Source organism: Ipomoea triloba, chromosome 4, assembly GCF_003576645.1.
Source record: "Ipomoea triloba cultivar NCNSP0323 chromosome 4, ASM357664v1".
In the NCBI taxonomy this organism is placed as follows: Eukaryota; Viridiplantae; Streptophyta; class Magnoliopsida; order Solanales; family Convolvulaceae; genus Ipomoea; species Ipomoea triloba.
The window spans coordinates 1,166,518-1,186,011 of record NC_044919.1 but is presented as its reverse complement, the minus strand read 5'-3'; the positions used below and the strand labels follow the sequence as shown (position 1 = coordinate 1,186,011).

Below are 19,494 nucleotides of genomic sequence, written 5' to 3'. Positions count from 1 at the left end.
ACGACACCGTTTTGGTCATTTTAATTAATGATTTGTTTTTTTGGAAATCATGTTTCCCGTTTCGATCGGTCTGTATATTTGCGTTAATATTCTGTGTATTCTTTGAAGACATTCTGTGTATTATAGACTACGATTCTGTGTATTCATGTTAGGGGTACTTAAACATAGGTTGTGACATGTTTTGCGTATTCAAACGTTAGGAGGATGATTTCTCTGTAGTTGTATTAATATTCTGTGTATTTCCTCAAGTCATTCTATGTATTCTAGACAAGGATTCTGTGTATTCATGTTAGTGGTACTTAAATACAGGAGTGAAGTGTTTGTGTATTTGGTGGTTTCATATTCTGTGTATTCTTTGAAGGCATTTTGTGTATTGTAGGCTACGATGTATTCATGTTAGGGGTACTTAAACATAAGTTGTGACTTGTTTTGTGTATTCAAATGTTAGGAGGATGATTTCTGTGTAGTTGTGTCAAAATTTTGTGTATTCACTCAAATCATTCTGTGTATTCTAGACAAGGATTCTGTGTATTCTAGACAATGAATTCCATGAAGTCATTCGCACCCGTGTCCACTAACATCAAAATAACGTCATTTCGGACCAGGGTCCACAGCACTATAGACCCTGGTCCACGATATAACGATTGATACCAGCCCTGCCTGCAAATCTAGAGCTCAATGCAGTGGACAAGAGGATAACATGTAAGATGCTTCTCAGATATTTCAATGACTTATATATGTAATTAACATTTTTTTTATTATTCATAGATGTAATTAACATTTTTTATTATTCATTGATGTAATAATAAAATTATTTATATTTATTTATGACACATGAATTAGTTGACTCACTAGAACGGGCTAAAGTGTTAAATTAAAATTTGTACCATACTGTTTCATGCAAGATACAAAATACTTTTTTTTTAATGAAATCTTTAAAAAATATTATATTTTTATTAAAAGATACTACATGTTTAAGGTAAAACGATCTTAAAAACATATTGGAATTTTAAAAAATCTATTTGTTTGTCTACATTTCTTCTTTCATTTTTCGGTTCCAATCATTATTGTGTCATCATAAGTAAAAAGTGCATTATTTCGGATAGTATTAAATAATGTACATTCAGTATATAAATAATTTACTTTTAGTATATTAAAATGTATCTTGTATTCAGAAGAATACATTATTTAAATACTAAAAATATATTATTTTATATTGAGTTAATTCCATTTTTGGTCCTAGATTTGTAGGTGGTGGTCACTTTTAATCCTTTTTTATTAGAACATCCTCATTTGGTAGTATGTATTGTCCCATGACCATTATTTTTGGTCGATCTTCAACAAAATCGTTAAAATGTCATTAAATACAAGGGCAGGTTAAACCCGCTATATTTTTATGTTTATTAGTATTATTTTTTTGAAAAAATCTCTAATTAAAGACTGAAATTCGTTTGTATTCAACGACATTTAAATTGTTTTGTTTATAAAGGACCAAAAATGGTCGTGCTACAATAATACTAGGACCAAATGAAGATGTTCTTCTAAAAAAAGAGTAAAAGTGGATTTCCACTTATAAATATATGACAAAAAATGAAAATTAACTCTTTTATAATATTTAGACAAGACACAAATAATATACTTTTAATATATTAAAAATGTATTGTTTTTATAATCCACAAAATACACTTTGTGGATCATAGTCCACCTCTTGTGGGCTTTCCTTTCCTCTTGCCTCAAAAATGGTCAATTGGACTTTTCAACAGTCATTATACGGTGGACCATGGCCCCAAAATGTCGTCGTTTTATTAAGTAAAGAAACGGTTGTCGTCAAGTCATAATGGAGCTCCGTAAATAAAACTACAATTTATCTCAAAAGATACTCCATCACATTTGATTTTATATTATCAAATGAAACTGTAGTTATATCAACATGAAACTGTAGTTGTGCTGAAAGGAGACTGCAGTGTATATAAAATGAAACTGAATAACAGTTTCACATATTTGAGAGTATATTGTTCAATGGAAATGTAGTTATATCGAAATGATATTGTGATTTTGTTGAAAGGAAACTGAATATCAGTTTCACATATTTGAGTGTATAATGTCAACTGAAACTGTAGTTATATCGAAAAGGAATTGTAGTTGTGTTGAAATGGAACTGTAGTGTATATAAAATGAACCTAAATATGTTATACACGGAGAGTTAAGGGCGCGGAACGGAACCGTTTTAACCGTTTCTTTTTATTAATCAAAACGACGTCGTTTTGATGTATGGACCACAATTCATTGTGGACCGTGGTCCACAATAAAATTTGCGAATTTTCAATCCAGGAAATTTCCATGTAAATGATAAGTATTTTCTTTACTCATTCCTCTTGTCATCTCTCTACTTCAATAGACTGAGTCATTTTCTCACCTACTTTACATTATCTCTCTATAATAGACTGAGTCATTTCTCACCTACTTTTAGGGCTGTGCAGCGGACGGTTCGGTTCGGTTCGGTTCGGTCGGACGGGAGGCTTCTCCGATCGGTTTTCGGATTGGCCTTGGTCAGATCCCATCCGAAATTATTTGGCACTATACCCTATCGTTTTTTTTGTAATTTCGGACTGGTTCGGTTCGGTCGGTTATCCGACCTGAATTCGGTTAAAGAATATATGCAAAAAAAGTGAAAAACAATTCAAAACTTTACTAAGTATTAAGTTATAACTGATTGTCTGATTCTAAGCCTCTAAGTTATAAGTTATAACTACAAATTAATACTTATTACAGACCAAAAGAGAAATTTGCAAAACTCATAGATACTTTGATAAGTTATTACAGACCAAAAGGGAATAGAATAGATCATAGATGATACTTTGAAATTTGAATATTGAACAATACACTGAATACAGCAACAAGTTAGTGCACAGCTGACAGCCCTAGCCCCTAATTCCTTAACTTATATCCACAAAGCTGAAAGTCCTACTCTTCTTCCTATAAATTGTTACAAGTTACAACTTACAAGTTAGTGAAAACTGAAAAGTGAAAACTGAAAACAATTACAACACAATTGTATAATTAATACTTGGAACTTGGAAGTTGGAATTTTGGCTCAGTAAGCATTGTTTCCTATCAATTTTGAATTAAGGGCAAATTGCTTCAATAAATATAGAGCAACATGCCAACTTAATCCTTCTTTTCAGATTATAGGTGGAAGCTTCATCATTGCCATTTGCCACATAAACTGATAAAAGAGACAAACAGAATAGAGTAACAGAGTTAAATAAGGCGGCAACTTACAAAAAGTTACCAAGCCTTACACTCTTACTGTCTTACAGAGTTACAGTTGCAGAGTACCATACTTACAGTGGACCAGTGCAATCAAGGATTCAAGCCAGCAACTAATAACACATAGTTACCATGGCCTCAAAAAATACCAACTGGCAACTGAGATTAGATTTTAGAATGCAATTGAGTAAATTGACAATTAATTAGAATGGAGACACAAGTAATGATAAAGAATAACATTACAGGAATTGTAGCCAGTGTAGGATCAAAATTCCTTCCACTTCCACCATCAACTAACTCTGCAAAATAAGAAATGTAAATTATTAACTGTAAAACAACAAAATGAAATTAAGTGTAAAACAATTACCTTTTTTCAAACCTCTCCAGTTCTTCAAGATTTTCCTCAATACATAGAGGAGTATTGGGCAGTCTAAGCCAATCCTGGGTACACACCAAAGCTTCCACAATATTTGGAGTTAATGAACTCCTAAAAGGATCCAATACTCTCCCAGATGTACTGAAGGTAGACTCAGAGGCAACAGTTGAGATTGGAATAGCTAGGACATCCCTAGCAAGCTTAGAAAGGATGGGAAACCTCTCAGCATTTATCTTCCACCATCTCAGAATATCAAAGGAGTTTTCCTCCTCAACTATTGCCTCACTCAAGTAGATATCCAGTTCAGTTTTTTTCTTACTCCCAGATTCCAATCTTTGTTTTTTAATTTGGGACTTGAGTAAATGCTGTGGCCTTCCAACAGACACAGAACTGACAGAACTCACAGAAGAAGCACTACCAACAGCAGCAGACACAGAAGAAGTGGCAGGAATAGAATAATCATCAAATAACTCATTCAAACCAGCAAGCACTTTATCATAGTATGGTTTACCTTTCTCCTCACCATACATATGATTAATTTGAGTAGGCATATACTCTAATTTATCCCTGGGGTCTAGAATGTTAGCAAAGAAAATCATAAGATTCATCTTGTCTATATCACCCCAATACTTCTCAAATTTTGCTTTCATATTTCTCCCCATTAAGCTCACTGCCCCACCAGCTTCCACCATTCCATTTAAAATACAATACAAATCAGAAATCTCACTGAAAAATGTGTTAGCTGTCACATATAAAGATCCAGAAATTCTGATTGTCATATCATAAAAACATTTCAACAACTCCACCAAACTGCTCACAGACTCCCAGTCCATAAAATTAGGCACAGAATCACCCAAGTCAGATTTGAAAGAACTATCAGACTCTTCACAAGATTCAAAGACTTTCTGATAAGTCAAAGCAGATTGTAACATCAAATATGTAGAGTTCCATCTGGTTGGAACATCTAGACACAAAGAAGACCTTTGCTCAATTCCTAACAAATCAGCCAAGTCCCTGAACTTCTTTAGCCTGGCAGGTGAATTCCTAACATATCTAACAACCTCCCTAACTTTTTTCACAGAACTATCACACTCCTTCAAGCCAACTTGAACAACCAAGTTAAGGATATGGACAATGCATCTCATGTGAATATACTTAGCCTTCACAGTTGATGTACCCCAAGACACTATTTTTTTTCTTAAGAAACCCCATAGCAGTTTCATTAGACGAGGCATTATCCACAGTAACACTAAAAACATTCCTAAGCCCCCACTCCAGCAAACATGTTTCTAGGGCTTTTGCAAAATACTCCCCTTTGTGAGAGGTAACAGGGACAAAGGCTATGATTTTTTTATGCAGCTTCCACTCTGAATCAATGAAATGGGCAGTCACAACCATGTAGTTAATCCTTTTGATTGATGTCCAAGAATCAGTGATAATGCTAACCCTATGACTGGTTTCCCTTAAAAAGGCCTTCAATTTCAGTCTCTCCTCTTCATAGACCACTAGGATGTCCCTACTTATAGTCCATCTAGATGGAACTATAAACCTAGGGCAAGCAACAGCAATGAACATCCTGAAACCTAAACCCTCAACAAATCTAAAAGGCAGTTCATCTATGATTATCATTTTAACAAAGGCCCTCCTAATTAAGTCTTGGTTAAATACCCAACACCCAATTTCTCCCACAGTAGTTTCAGATGACTCAGAGGTATTAACTGCTTGAAAGGTTAAAATGGACTGCCTAGTATCCTTGGAGTGAGGGTTTTTCAAAAAGCTTAGCATATGGGCTATTAAGGAAGATGTACCATGTTTCTTGGACTCAGACTTGTACACTTTTGCACAATAAACACACTTTGCTTGTATAGTAATATTGTTACTGTCTTTTATTCTCACAAAATGATCCCATACTCTGGATCTAGAATCAACATCTTTCCTCTTCTTCCTAGAAACTGCAGCAGGAGGTTGCTCATTCTGTTGATTATTAGCCTCAACAGTTTGGGCTTCCACCACTGTAGGTTCCACAATTGAAGAATTGGGTGGTTGACTACCAGGAGTACTGATATTATCCATCTAAAATATGGCTAAGTATCAGTACAGACAGTATTGGGATACAATCACAAAGAATGATGGACAGAGCCAGAGTGACAGACAGTCACTCAGTGTCTCAGTCAGCCATACAATTACACATAAAGTTCTAGAATCAGACACATTTTGTGTCATCATTTTCCAAGAACACAATTATTTTATTAGGAAATTTATTGAGAATACATTTAAGGGCATACATCTATAAACTTGACTAGAGTCTAGACTCTAGAGTACTAGACAAAGAAATCCAGATTCAGGGTTTCAATTTTCAAATTTCAATTTCAGATTGGGAGACCGTAATATTAATATACAGCAATTGTTTCCCAATTCATAGTCCATCATTATCAGGATTTCTATAAACAGGGCTTCCACTTGACCACCAGTATATGATAACTGATTAAGTTATCAAACTAGGGTTTGAAAGAAACATGAAACGAGTCAGTGCTCCCACCAAAATATCACAGATTCACAGAATATCACAAAATCGCAAACAAGTATGCGACGAGTCAGTGCTCCCACCAGAATATCACAGATTCACAGAATATCACAAAATCGCTAACAAGTATGCAAGATTGCAAGTAATGCAACGAGTCAGTGCTCCCACCAGAATATCACATAATCGCTAACAGCCTAACAGATCAAACTATCAAAGTTATTAAACTAGGGTTTGAATACCTACTTCCTTTCTCACAAATACCCCGGAGAACAAGGGCTTCTAGCACAGATATCACCAGATGAAACAGCCGAACGGTCTCCGACAGGCACCAGTAGGGCGTCGGGCTTCCACCAGTCGAACTCGAACAGAACCAAGTCACCAACGACCACCGGGTGGAACTGTGGAAGTCACCAACGGAGAACGAGAGAACTCAGAGTCTCAGACTCTTAGAGAAGTCGAGAACGAGAACAGAGAGGGATCGCGATTCGCGACTGAGGTCTGAGAGAGTGAGAGAAGTCTCAGAGAAATGAGAGAAATCAGAGAGGTCTGAAAACCCTAGGATGAGTCGCGACTGCGCAAATGAGGAGTTACGAAAGTCTCAATCCTTATCTAAGGATATATATACTACAACACCAAACGACGTCGTATAATACATAGCATATCTAACCCTAGATTTGATCGGGTATTCGGACGGTTCGGATGCAATTTTGGACCCCCAACCCGCAACCACTTAACCGACATCGTTTCAGGCGATCGATTCGGTTTTTAATGGTCGGGTTCGGCCCGGTTCGGCAGTTGCTATTCGGCCGACGGTTCGGTCAGGTTCGTCGGTTTTTTCGGGTTTTGCTCAGCCCTACCTACTTTACATTTCTCTCTATAATTAATTCAAGTCTTCAATTTCACAAGTATCTGCACTCTAATTTTTATAGCATTCAATTCCTTGTTTTACTTAGTTTTCTGTCCATCGATGGCAACACCCCCAATCGCTCATGAATCTTTTGCTTGGGAATACGATGTGTTCTTGAGCTTCAGAGGTGAAGATACACGCAAAACTTTCACTGATCATCTTTATTCTGCGTTGTGTCAAACCGGAATCCGCACATTTAGAGATGATGAAGAACTCAGAAACGGTGAATATCTTGCTCCTGATCTCACGAGAGCAATTCAAAATTCAAGAATCTCTATGATAGTCTTCTCAAAAGACTATGCATCCTCTAGGTGGTGCCTTGATGAACTTGTGCAAATTATCGAGTGTAAGGAGAAGGGAAACCAAATAGTTTTTCCCATTTTTTACGATGTTGATCCATCTGATGTGCGTAAGCAAAGTGGGAACTACGGGTTGGCTTTTGCAAAGCACGAAAAACGTTTTGAAGAAGGAGATAAAGTACAAAAGTGGAGAGATGCACTCACCAAAGTTGCAAATATGTCGGGATGGGATTTGCAAGGCATCAATAACGGGTATAGTATTACTTTTCTCATTATTTTCTTTGAATAATTCTTAATTTTTGTGAGCAATCATGTGGTGTTGGGTTTTAGTCTTTGATTTATTTGAGAGGGTTCTCTTATATATAGTCTTTTGACCTGAAGTCATATGTTATATTTTTACAAAATTATAAATTGTTAAGGTTAAAAGTAAATAAAAAAAAAAAAAAAAGTTCTTCAACATCTTATAATGACATTATATTTTTAATTTTTTTTTCAAAAGTAAAAAATAAGGGGATGGGATTAACAAGGTATCACTAACAGGTATTGCTTTCTCATTATTATTTTCTTCGAACAATTCTTACTTTTTGTTATCAATTATGTATTTATGTGCGATTGGATAATATGGATCATAATTGATTTTATTTTTATTTATTCATATTTAAAATTGAATAAAACTACACCTGATCAATTTTATACTGAGATATTATTTCAGTTTAGTTCCAATCAACACGAATTCTATCTAATTTGTCAATGATTCATACTTATATTGCATTCGGCATCTATATGACGTTGAAAATAATTGAATATCACATAAAATTAAAGAGCACACATTCTATGTTGAATATACATAATATATTTCAAATTTAGAGTCTCATTATGTATTCAATCGCAAATTTCTCCACTATACTTTTGTTTTCTATTTGAATATTGTAGATATGAATCCAAGTTTATCAATACAATAATCAATGAGGTTCGGTTGACAGTAAGACAAGTACCAATGTTTGTGCCCGATACAGTAGGACTTGATTATCGTGTTGAACATGTGGTCCAGTTATTGCTCGAGGAACCTCATGATGGTGTCCGTATGATTGGGATACATGGTATGGGAGGAATTGGGAAGACAACTCTTGCAAAAGCGGTCTATAACAGGCTTTTTGTATACTTTGAAAGGAGCTGCTTTCTAGAGATAGATTCAACGATTTCAGAGCAACAAGATAATGGAATAAATCTTGAGAAAGTAGACAATCAGATAAAAAATATACAAAAGCAGCTTTTTAAGAAGCTTTTTAATGAGGACATCGACATTGGCAATATAGATGAAGGAATCATGTTGATGAAAAGGCGACTTCAAGCAAGAAAGTGTCTTATTGTCCTTGATAATTTGGAGCATAGAAATCAATTTAACAAATTATGTGGAGGACGAGACTGGTTTGGTGGAGGGAGTAGACTTATTTTAACCACAAGAGAGGCACATGTTTTTAAAGAGTTGAATGTGGATGAGCATTATGAAGTTAAGGTATTGAACCATGAGGAGTCTTTGCAGCTGTTTAGCCTACATGCATTTGGAGAGCATGCGTTGCAAAAAGAAGATTATAATAAGCTTCTAGATGGCATAGTTGCTTATTGTGAGGGACTTCCATTAGCTCTTGAAGTTTTAGGGGCTTATCTGCGCCATAAATCAAAGAAGGAGTGGATTAGTGCTTTTGAAAAGTTGAAAGGAATTCCTCATAATGATATTCAAGCTAAACTTAAGATTAGTTATGATGGGCTTCCAGATGATCATATAAAATCTCTTTTTCTTGATCTTGTTTGTTTCTCCCGTGGAGTTTCTAAGGAGAAAATTGATAAAATGGGATATTTCTCAGACATTGAAATTCAAGACTTGGTTGACAAATGCTTGATAAATTGTGAGGGGTATTGGGTTAGTATGCATAGCTTAATTCGAGAGATGGGGAGAAAAATTATTCGTTCGGAGTCACCTAACAATCCTTGTGAGCGTAGTCGGCTGTGGTGTCCTAATGACATCCATGAGGTGCTTATAGGGGTAAAGGTAATGATTTTGAAATTTGTCTCATTCTCAATAATTATGTATAAATCTTACATAAACTAATGTTACTATTTCATATCAAAATGATGATATTCTTTACCTCTTATAAAAATAAATAATAACTGTTTATTTACCACAAATTATCTTCATGATATATAATTTCTTATGGTATTAACATGACACAAACTAATGATTTTCTATTATTTGCCCAGCCTCAATGCATAAATGTGTTAGATTTTCTAATTTTTGTGTACTTCACTTTAGGTTTATTTTGTGCCAGCTTTTGGATAGTGATAGTAAATTTTTCTCAACATCGAAAAAAGTTAAAACATTATCAATAGTTGAAATAGCAAAAGGCATTAATCATTAACATTTAAATATTTTATTTCAAGAAAAATTCGAATTATTACCCTTCGTTTTTGTATAAAGAATAAAATAAATTTCACTAAAGTCCTTTGAATTTGAGGCATTACCAACTTTTATCCTTAACTTACAAGCTTACCACAATAAGTCCTCCAAATTCTACTAAAGGTCATATGAGTTTGAGGCACTACCAACTTTGGCCCTCAACTTATAAGCGTATTAAGTAGCGCAGCTTCAAAGAAGTTGAGAAACTTATTATGGTAGGCTTGTAAATTGAAGACCAAAATTGGTAGCATCTCAAACTCAGAGGACTATTATTGATAGTTTTAGAGCATTGAAAGATTTATTATGGTAGACTTGTAAATTAAGGACCAAAGCTAATAATACCTCAAATTCGAAGTACATTTAGTGGAATTTAATCTAAAGAATATAAACCATATTTCGCTAGCTAAAACCCTCTAAAGATTCTTATACACTAACTTGTTGTCCTCTTAAAATAGTCATTTATTTACCACACAAAAATAGCCTATGCATGTGTTTGTTTAACTAATTTTGCTTGTGTAGGGTACAAGAAAGATTGAGGTGATTGTATTCAACTACTCTCCTATGAAAGATGTGAAGTATAATACAAAAGCATTTAAGAACATGGAGAATTTAAGAATTCTTGAAATTGATGAAGTTCATCTTGATGGAAAATTCAAACATCTATCCAGTTCCAAGGTGCTTAGATGTTTGCGATGGAACCACTGCCCTTTGAAATCTATCAATATTTCATCAAGTGGTACTTTTCAGAAGCTTGTGAGTCTGGAAATAGAAAACAGCAACATCAAAGAATTTAAAGCTCCTCTAAAGGTAATTCGATAATATTTTATTTTTTGCTATAACTCATTGCTATAGCAAAATAGTTAAAGATAATAAATTACAATTCAATATATGTTTTTAATTTGGGTTGCTTTTTGTTTATTGACTTGATCAAAACTGTATTTTCCTTGTCTCGAGTCTTTGGATATCGAGTTGTGCCATCATCTCACAAGAACTCCCAACTTTAAAGGCTGTCAAAATCTCCGTAAGTTATCATTTTCTGGATGTTCAAGTTTGTTAAAGGTGCATTCTTCCATCGGAGATTTGGAGAAATTAGTTTCTTTAAGATTTGATAACTGTCAAAAGTTAAAGAAACTTCCAATGAACGTCAGCCATTTGCGGTCACTGCAAGATCTTAATTTGTGGGGTTCGTTAGAACTTAAAGCATCCCCTGAAATTTTTGGAAATTTAACCTCATTACAAAGTATAAGTCTTGACTGTACCAGTATTTATGGGGTGCTCTCCAACCTGTCTCATTTGTTCAACCTCAAAATAATTTGGTTGAATCTCTGCAAAAACCAAGAAGTACTCCAACAACTTCCTCACACTGTTCAAGAGGTCAACTTGTATCATTGTGACAATCTAAAAATGATCCAAGAGTTTCCACTTAACCTTAGGAGTATTTTCTTACATAATTGCAGAAGTCTTAAAATGCTTCCAATTCTTCCTCCTAATCTTGAGCAAATTCATTTAGATTGTTGTGAAAATCTTGAAATGCTTCCGAAACTTCCTCTCAATCTTGAAGGAATTAGTTTATCTAGCTGCAAAAATCTTAAAATGCTCACAGAATTTCCTCCTAATCTTAGGGATATTTTTTTAGGTGGTTGTGAAAAGTTTGGAATGCTTCCAGAACTTCCTCCCAATCTTTTTGAAATTATGTTAGATGATTGGAAAAACCTAAAAATACTCCCAGAACTTCCTCTGAATCTTTATGAAATTATTCTATCTGGTTGTAGAAACCTTAAAATGCTTCCAAAATTTCCTCCCAATGTTACTAAAATCTACATACATGATTGCCAAAACCTGAAATTTCTCCCAGAACTTCCTCCGGGACTTCAAGATCTTAGGGTTGAAAATTGTGAGTTGATCGAAAAAGTATCAAACTTATCAAATTGTACGGGGTTGCGTCATTTGCATCTCATCAGTTGCAAAAAGTTGGAGGAGTTTAAAGGTTGGGAGAATCTTCATTCCATAAGGACAATGGGGTTTGGAGGTGTTCCCCATACTGATTTCTCAGAAAGCATTAAGGAGGTACATATGTTTTTCCCGCTCTTCAATTTGAGTCATTTATTATTTTAATTATTGATAAAATTTTAGTGTTATGTAATTTATATCCCTTAATTCTTAGTATTGTCACATATATTTGATTTCCTTTCACAGGTTTTAAAATGCTCCATGAATTCCAATGGTCTTCTTGCTTGTAATGAAATTCCTGATTGGATTAGATGTCAGAAAGAAAAATCGTCAATATCATTCCAATATCCATCAGCCAATTTGAAGAATCATACATTGGAATTTTATGGATTGGTTTTTTTGGTTGTGCTCAACCCGGCTCCCCTACTCCCACCACTTTATTGTCATTATCACATCAAAATTGGAAAGCATGATTCCAAAGCCTTCCGAAAAGCATGGTATAATTATCGTGGGAACCAATTAGAAATGGAAGGAATTTCATTTTTACATGTCTTTACAGCTAATGCTTTGGGTGGAGATATAAAAGCTGGAGAAGTCATCAAAGCTGCACCCATAACTGAAATTTATGAAGGATTGTACGGAGACGAGATTACATCATCACCATTTGAAGCAAGTATGGTGAAGAAAATAGGAGTTGAAGCATTGTATAGAAATAAAGATGGCTCCCTACAACTTCTACCCATCACTAAGGTTGGGTAGAACACTGAAGAAGAAGAAGAAGAAGAAGGAGAAGAAGAATTTCTGGAGGCGCCAAATATAAGACCCAAAAAGATCTTTTTGTTCATATTGTGTACGTCTCATACGTACTCGATGATGGTAGGTGTCGGACATAACGGAGCAGAGCGGAGTGACAGAAGCGCTCGTCTTTTGTGCGTAAAGCGGAGTGCGGCAAGGTGTGGCACATGGTTAATTTAGTACCTGTTAATGATTTCATAGGATACCTAGACCATCCGAGCTACAGGTACTTTAATTTAAATTGTTGCTGAACAGTTTTTTTTCTTAATTGAAAATTACACTTTTTAACCTTTCGGTTGTTGCCATTTTACAATTTAGCTACTCTGTGTTATCAATTTGGTTCCTCAGTTACCTTATTGTTAAATTCCTGTTACATTCGTTTCAGGGTTTTATTTTAATTTTGTTAAAGTTTTATACTGGGCTCCTAATTTTTCTCTTTAATTAACCCAACCCAAATAATATGAAATTGGCAATTCCCTTGCTAACTTCACTGGCGTTGATTCAAGCTAGGTGTGATGAAAATAAGATGAAATTGGCATGGGGCCGTGATGGATCCTAACAGTGGTATATTCAATTGTTATACCATGGATCATGGTTCAGATTTCATTATGAATTCATGTTGAACATTATGTGTTCTATAGTTAACACATTCTACCTGCATTTAATAACTTTTGTATTTTTGTATTCTAGTTCCAAGGTGCTTAGATGTTTGCGATGGAACCATTGCCCTTTGAAATATATCAATATTCCACCGAGTGATTTTTTTAAGAAGCTTGTGAGTCTGAAAATAAAGAATAGCAACATCAAAGAATTTAAAGACCATCTAAAGGTAATTTTGTGGTATTTTATTCTTATTAAATATTAATACGTTTATTCCTATAACAAAATCAAAATAGTTGAAGATAATAAAGTATAATTCAATATATGTGTTTTTTAAATTTCTTTGCTTCTTGTTTATTGAATTGATCAAAACAGTATGTTCTATGTCTTGAATCTTTAATCTTGCCTTGCTAGGGAAACAAGCTTGGCGTTTCATTTAATCTCCTGAGTCCTTTGTCTCAAGGGTGTTTAGAGCCAAATATTTGTCAAATTCCTCCTTCTGTGAAGCTAAGTTGGGTGGCAGCCCGTCCTTTGTATGGTGGAGTATTTTGGAGACACAAACTTTCATCAAGAACAATTGTAGATGGAGAGTCAGCAATGACCTTTCAATCAAAGTGTGGGAAGATCATATCCTGGCTTCCCAATAGTGCATCTCCATATGCTATTCTTAATATTAGCTTTATGTTTGTCAAGCGATCTGCGAGCTCAGTTGTCTATTTATTAGCTAGGGACGTCGTGTTCCACTTAATCTTAAGTTTATTTGTTTAAGTAATTCAAAAGTCTTAAAATGCTTCCTGAGCTTCCTCCGATTTTAAAATGTTTTCAGAACTTTCTTTAGATCTTAGAGAAATTAAATTATCAAATTGCAAAAATCTTAAAATGTTCCCAGAACTTCCTCCGAATCTTTTTGGCCTTTCTATAGAAGGTTGCAAAAACATTAAAATGCTTCCAAACTTCCTCAGGAACTTCAAAATCTTAGGGTTGATTGAAAAAGTATCAAACTTATCAAATTATACGAGGTTATGTCACTTGCATCTCTCTGGTTGCAAAAAGTTAAAGGACTTTCCAAATTGGGAGAATCCTCATTCCATATGGACAATGAGATAGCTAGGAGGTGTTCCCATACCGATTTCTCATAAAGTATTAAGGATGTACATATGTTTTTCCCTCTCTTTAATTTGAGTCATCCTCTATATTAATTATTGGTTTCCTTTCATAGATTTTTATACAAATCATAAATTTCAATCCTTTTTTTTGTTGTACACTTACCTATAATGAATAAATATTATGGTATCCAATTAGAAGTGGAAGAAATCTCATTTTTAAATATCATTACAACTTATAATCTTTACTATAATGGCCGTGGAGGTATAAAAGTTGGAGAAGTCATCAAAGTTACTCCTACAACTAAAATTGTTAAAAGATCATATCCTACCGTGATAGGATTAGATTACCGTCAGCTGAAGCAAGGGTTGTGAAAAAAATAGGAGTTGAAACATTGTATAGAAATAAAGATGACTTCCTACAACTTTTACGACTCACTAAAATTAGGTAGAAGTGTAGAACACTGAATAAGAAGAAGAAGAAGAAGAACTTTTGAAGCCGCCCAAATATGTGACGCAAAATAATATTTTTGTTCATAACTTTTTTGTTAATAATGTTCCACATTATTCAACTTTTTGTTTTCTTAATACTTATGAGCATATATTATATTCAGTATTATAATGTAAATATTGTCACTTACATTGCTTGGACATTAGCAAATTAAATGTACTGTGGGTACTGTTTAAGTGTTTAATATATGCTGGTCCTCCTCTTTACCCTTTGTGTTTTTCTCTTTAGTCTTTTCTTCCTTAGGGTCTTCTATTGCCTTCATTCCCTTCATAATTTCCTCCCCACCTACATTATATTATTGGTGGAAGTAAAAGCAGTATGTACTACAGTCATGCCTGTTAAAACGCGTTTGAAGACCAGGGACCCATGCTGCGCAATAGCTAGGAAATTAACCTCTTTTAAGTCATCCTCTTTGTACACAAAAAAGTATGAAATTTCCTAACCCCAAGTCCCCATTGCACACTCTTAGCACAATAGAATGGTAGAGGAATAAATAAACGATGACTCAGCACCCTATTATGTGGAATTATTAATACTTGGTTGCCTACAACTACAAGTAGCCTTGTTGGTACTTCATAAGTCTATCTATGGCCATCCCAATAGTCATATGTTTTTCGCATGTTTAATCTTCAACTTTATAATAGAATGTTAGTCAGCTTTAATTTTTTTTTTAGGAAAAATATCGAACTTTATTATATCAAATGAGCAATACAAGACGGAATATCAAAAATCCAACTAAGAGAACCAGACTGAGAATGAGCCACCCTAGCTAAAGCGTAGGCGAGCTTATTCGCACCGTTGCAAGTTTATCCCTAGCAAAATTTTATATTTTATTTTTTTTATGTTCAATTTTATTTTTTTAAAATTTTAGACTATTCACACTTTTGCAAGTTTATCCCTAGCAAAATTTTGTTGGCATTTTTTTTTAATGAGGTGTTGCAATTCTAACACGGCGAAATTGCGACACAGGGCAATTCTTGTGCCAGAATTGCAACACAATTGCATGCCGCTTTTGGATATTATTATTATTATTATTGAACAAGACTTAATTTGTTGTCTTGCTGATGATGTTTGATGTGTTAGTGTTACTCACATACATGTTTTGGAATTTTTGTGAGTTGATAAATAAAGTATCAAACAATGAATTTCAAATGTTCTTTTTATTATACTCTTACTTATAATGAAATAAGTGTGGTGAAGAAGATAAGAAGAGGAACTTTTGAACCCAACCAAATATGAGACCCAAAATATTCTTTTTGTTTATTAATAATATTCTATATTGTACAACTTGTTTTCTTAATAATTATGATGATCATTGTATTTGTATTATAATTATAGTTATATGTAAATATTTCCACTTACATTGCGTAGACATTAGCATGAAAGAACGTAGTCCACCCACATACTTGCACCTTTTGGCAATCCAATAATTGTGAATCTGATAATAATATTCCCAAAGTATACAATTTTACTTACTATGCACAAGAAACCTCCCTCACGTTGAGAGGCTGCTTTTACATTAAACATTTATTAGTTTTGAAGATGTTAAAAAAGGTTGGGTGAAGAAAATAAGAGTTTGAAACATTATTGTAGAGATAGATGAGATGGATTCCTACAATTTTTACCCCTTACTAAACTTCTCTAACACAGAAGAAGAACAAATCTTTTTATCATTTTGGGTTAATATTATTCCACATTCTATATATTCTTTGTGCTTAATAATTAATTAAGAGCATTATATTTTGTACTTATATGAATATTTATAATTATATTTATATGGACCCGAAAAATACTACTATATTTTAATTAAAAAGTAGTGTTACACGTTTCATGTTGAATAATAATCTTACAAAAAATAAGCTTGTGATATGATTTTCATGTACAAATTAAAAATTATATTCTACTCACTTGGTCACCCCATGTGAGCCACTTTTCAAAGTACTTTTGTCATGATGAATTAGTGAGTTGGTTATTTTTCAAAAATATTATTTAGATTAATTTTTTATAATTTAAATACAATGTGTGAAAGACCACATTCGAACATAAATTTTAATTTATTCTAATAGCTGATGGTTCATAGCTGATGTGTTTTGTTTAGTCTTCTGCTACGTATTGTAATAAGGGTATTGTTTGTCCATTGCCTGAAAAAAAAAAGTGAAAAGCACATTAAAAATGGTTAGTAGATAGAATATTTGAAGAAAGAAATGGTGAATAGTAGCAAGATTTGAACCCAAGATCATGTATAGTAGTCTGCAACTCCCGAGTTGAATAAACCTTGCAATGTTTTTATAAAATTGTCGAGTGCCTGCAAAAAAAATAGAACAAAGACTACGAAAAATATGTTTGACATATCCTGAAACAAAAAAAAAAAAAAAAAAACCGCATACATGATATTGTTTAAATCATGAGTAACCTTACAGTCAAAAGTTAGCTGAATAATAGGAAAACCATTGTCTAAAAATAGCAAACCAAACCACATTCAAACAACATAGGCTTACAAAAACCAACAGTAATTGTTTTAAATTTCTCAAACACAGTCTCATAATTCTTTCAGCTTCTCAAGTTTAACGGCATGCTCCTTTGTCTTTTTTGAGCTTTGAGTACTTGAAAACTCATCAATGAGAGCTCTCTTAACTGTTGCGTTGTTTGCCAAATCCTTATCATGTCTGTTTGGGACCACTTGCAAAGGACTTTCTGCCTCATTCACATCATCAAAATCATATACACATAGAGAACTCATTTAGTAATATAATTTGAAATGCTCTGTATAGTTATAGTTCATTTAAACAAACCTCATCATCCCAGAGATCTTCTTCTGTCAGCTCTAACTCAAGTTTTGAGGATAAATCTTTGTCCCTACCATGCATTAACTCTGGAGCATATTCTTCATTTAAGTCACGGTCATTTAAAATACGCATTACTGGAAATGCGTTTAGCATATTCTGAAATTGTTCCTTGCGAACAGCAATTCGGAAGATAAGATTAAGGCCAACCAAGGATTGCAACTCTTTAGGCACCCCATTCTTATCCTACAAAAGATATTAGACATTAAACATAATTAAGAGCAGAATTGTATATAATAAACCTGTAAACTTACCTTGTTCTGCTTTGCATCCAAATCATAAGCACTCATTCCTAAAAGTTCCCAACATTCACGGTCCCAAAGCAAGAAAGGTGCATTTCCATTCAAGTCTGCCACCCTAATTTTAACTCTGTATCTTAAAACACCCTCAGCCCAAGTTTTATTACAGGTGATGGTGTAAATGTAAACGGGGGTACGGATTTACACCACGTGTGTTTGATTGTGTATGATGTAGTGTATGGAGTGTGTATGGATGAATACAGGGAGAAAAGGGAAAGGAAGTCATGGCTTCCTTCTTGGAGAAGAAGAGCCATGAACTCTATAGTGAACAAGAGAGAGGGGGCCGAGAGGCAAGGGATCCCCATGATTCAGAATGCCATTAACATGAGGGTCAGGTCCTTTATATAGAAATAGGACCTGACCCTTCAGGAATATAATATTACATTTAACCCTTAACAATTTCTAAGGGACACCCGACCTTTTAGGGTACAATAATACACGGACTATATATTATATTTCTACAGTAGTCCTTGGGGGTATTTACCCATCAACAGGTTAAACAATACATAGTACCCTCTTTGTCAGATAACTTTCTGTTACATCCATTTGTTGTGCATGAAGCATAGAACCACTCTTTGCCACTGTCTATGAAAACCACTCTTGCTGCTACCCAGAAATCCCAGTACTATAAAAAAAAAAAATACAAATCATGAAGCATCACATGTTTTTATATATATGCTCCATAAATTTCAATAGTTACCTGCATGGATAACTCAGTTGGTGCATGGTGAAATTTGGAAACAATGAATTTCAAATGAAAGAACGTAGTCCACCCAGATACTTGCACCTTTTGGCAATCCAATAATTGTGAATCTGATAATAATATTCCCAAAGTATGCAATTTTATTAATAATATTTGATTTACGAAAAGTTCATAACCACAATATGAAAATATTATCTCGATGAAACTCGTCTTGTAATCTTAGTCGATACAGAATTATAAAAAGATAAATCAAATTAGGTTGTGACCGGTTCAAAATGATCCATCCAACGTGGATCTAAATGATAAGCATGACATTTTCTCGGCTCTTTCCCTCCAGACTGCAACAAGCTAAGTCATATTCAATCTTACATTTATAGATTTCCTTCTATTACTCAATTCCTTTTCATGTCTCTGAAATTTCTTGGGTTGTTCTTTTGGGAAGTCTGATAGTGATAGCCTGAAACGATTTTAAATTAACAGATTTTTATGACATTTTTAAAGCAATTTAAAAATATATTAAAGGAGCTCAATGAGTCAATGACGATTGTAAAAAAGTCTTCCCGCGTGATATACAGCGACGACTATGGCCTGTGGTCTTCCACTCAATCTCTATGACATTTCCCTCTTCATTTTTCCTTCACTTTTGTCTTTACACTTTTTTTTTTTTTTTTGTTAATAATAAATCTTCCGTAAATATTACCAACTTCATGTTGGAGATTATATAATAATTAAAGGTATATTTGAGGATTGCAAATATAGTATTAAATTTAAATATTATTTTATTAGGAGTTGTGAAGTTAAATATTATTTTAAATTTAGATGAAAATTTATTAAAGTTATTTGATTTTGATTGAGAAAA

At 33.9% G+C, this 19,494-nt stretch overlaps 2 protein-coding genes across 2 annotated transcripts; one reads left to right on the top strand and one right to left on the bottom strand.

The window, feature by feature from the left end:
- Nucleotides 1–3,125: 3,125 nt before the first annotated feature.
- Nucleotides 3,126–4,791, bottom strand: LOC116017621 (zinc finger BED domain-containing protein RICESLEEPER 2-like). Its single transcript, XM_031258237.1, has 4 exons — nt 3,724–4,791; nt 3,514–3,597; nt 3,420–3,429; nt 3,126–3,226 (listed from the first exon to the last, which is right to left on the bottom strand). The coding sequence occupies exons 1-4, from the start codon at nt 4,789–4,791 to the stop codon at nt 3,126–3,128; spliced, it is 1,263 nt and encodes a 420-aa protein (XP_031114097.1).
- A 2,295-nt stretch (nt 4,792–7,086) lies between these two features.
- On the top strand, nt 7,087–12,540 carry LOC116017615 (TMV resistance protein N-like). Its single transcript, XM_031258230.1, has 5 exons — nt 7,087–7,628; nt 8,310–9,297; nt 10,351–10,638; nt 10,786–11,898; nt 12,028–12,540. The coding sequence occupies exons 1-5, from the start codon at nt 7,138–7,140 to the stop codon at nt 12,538–12,540; spliced, it is 3,393 nt and encodes a 1,130-aa protein (XP_031114090.1). The 5' UTR covers nt 7,087–7,137.
- The last annotated feature ends 6,954 nt before the right edge of the window (nt 12,541–19,494 follow it).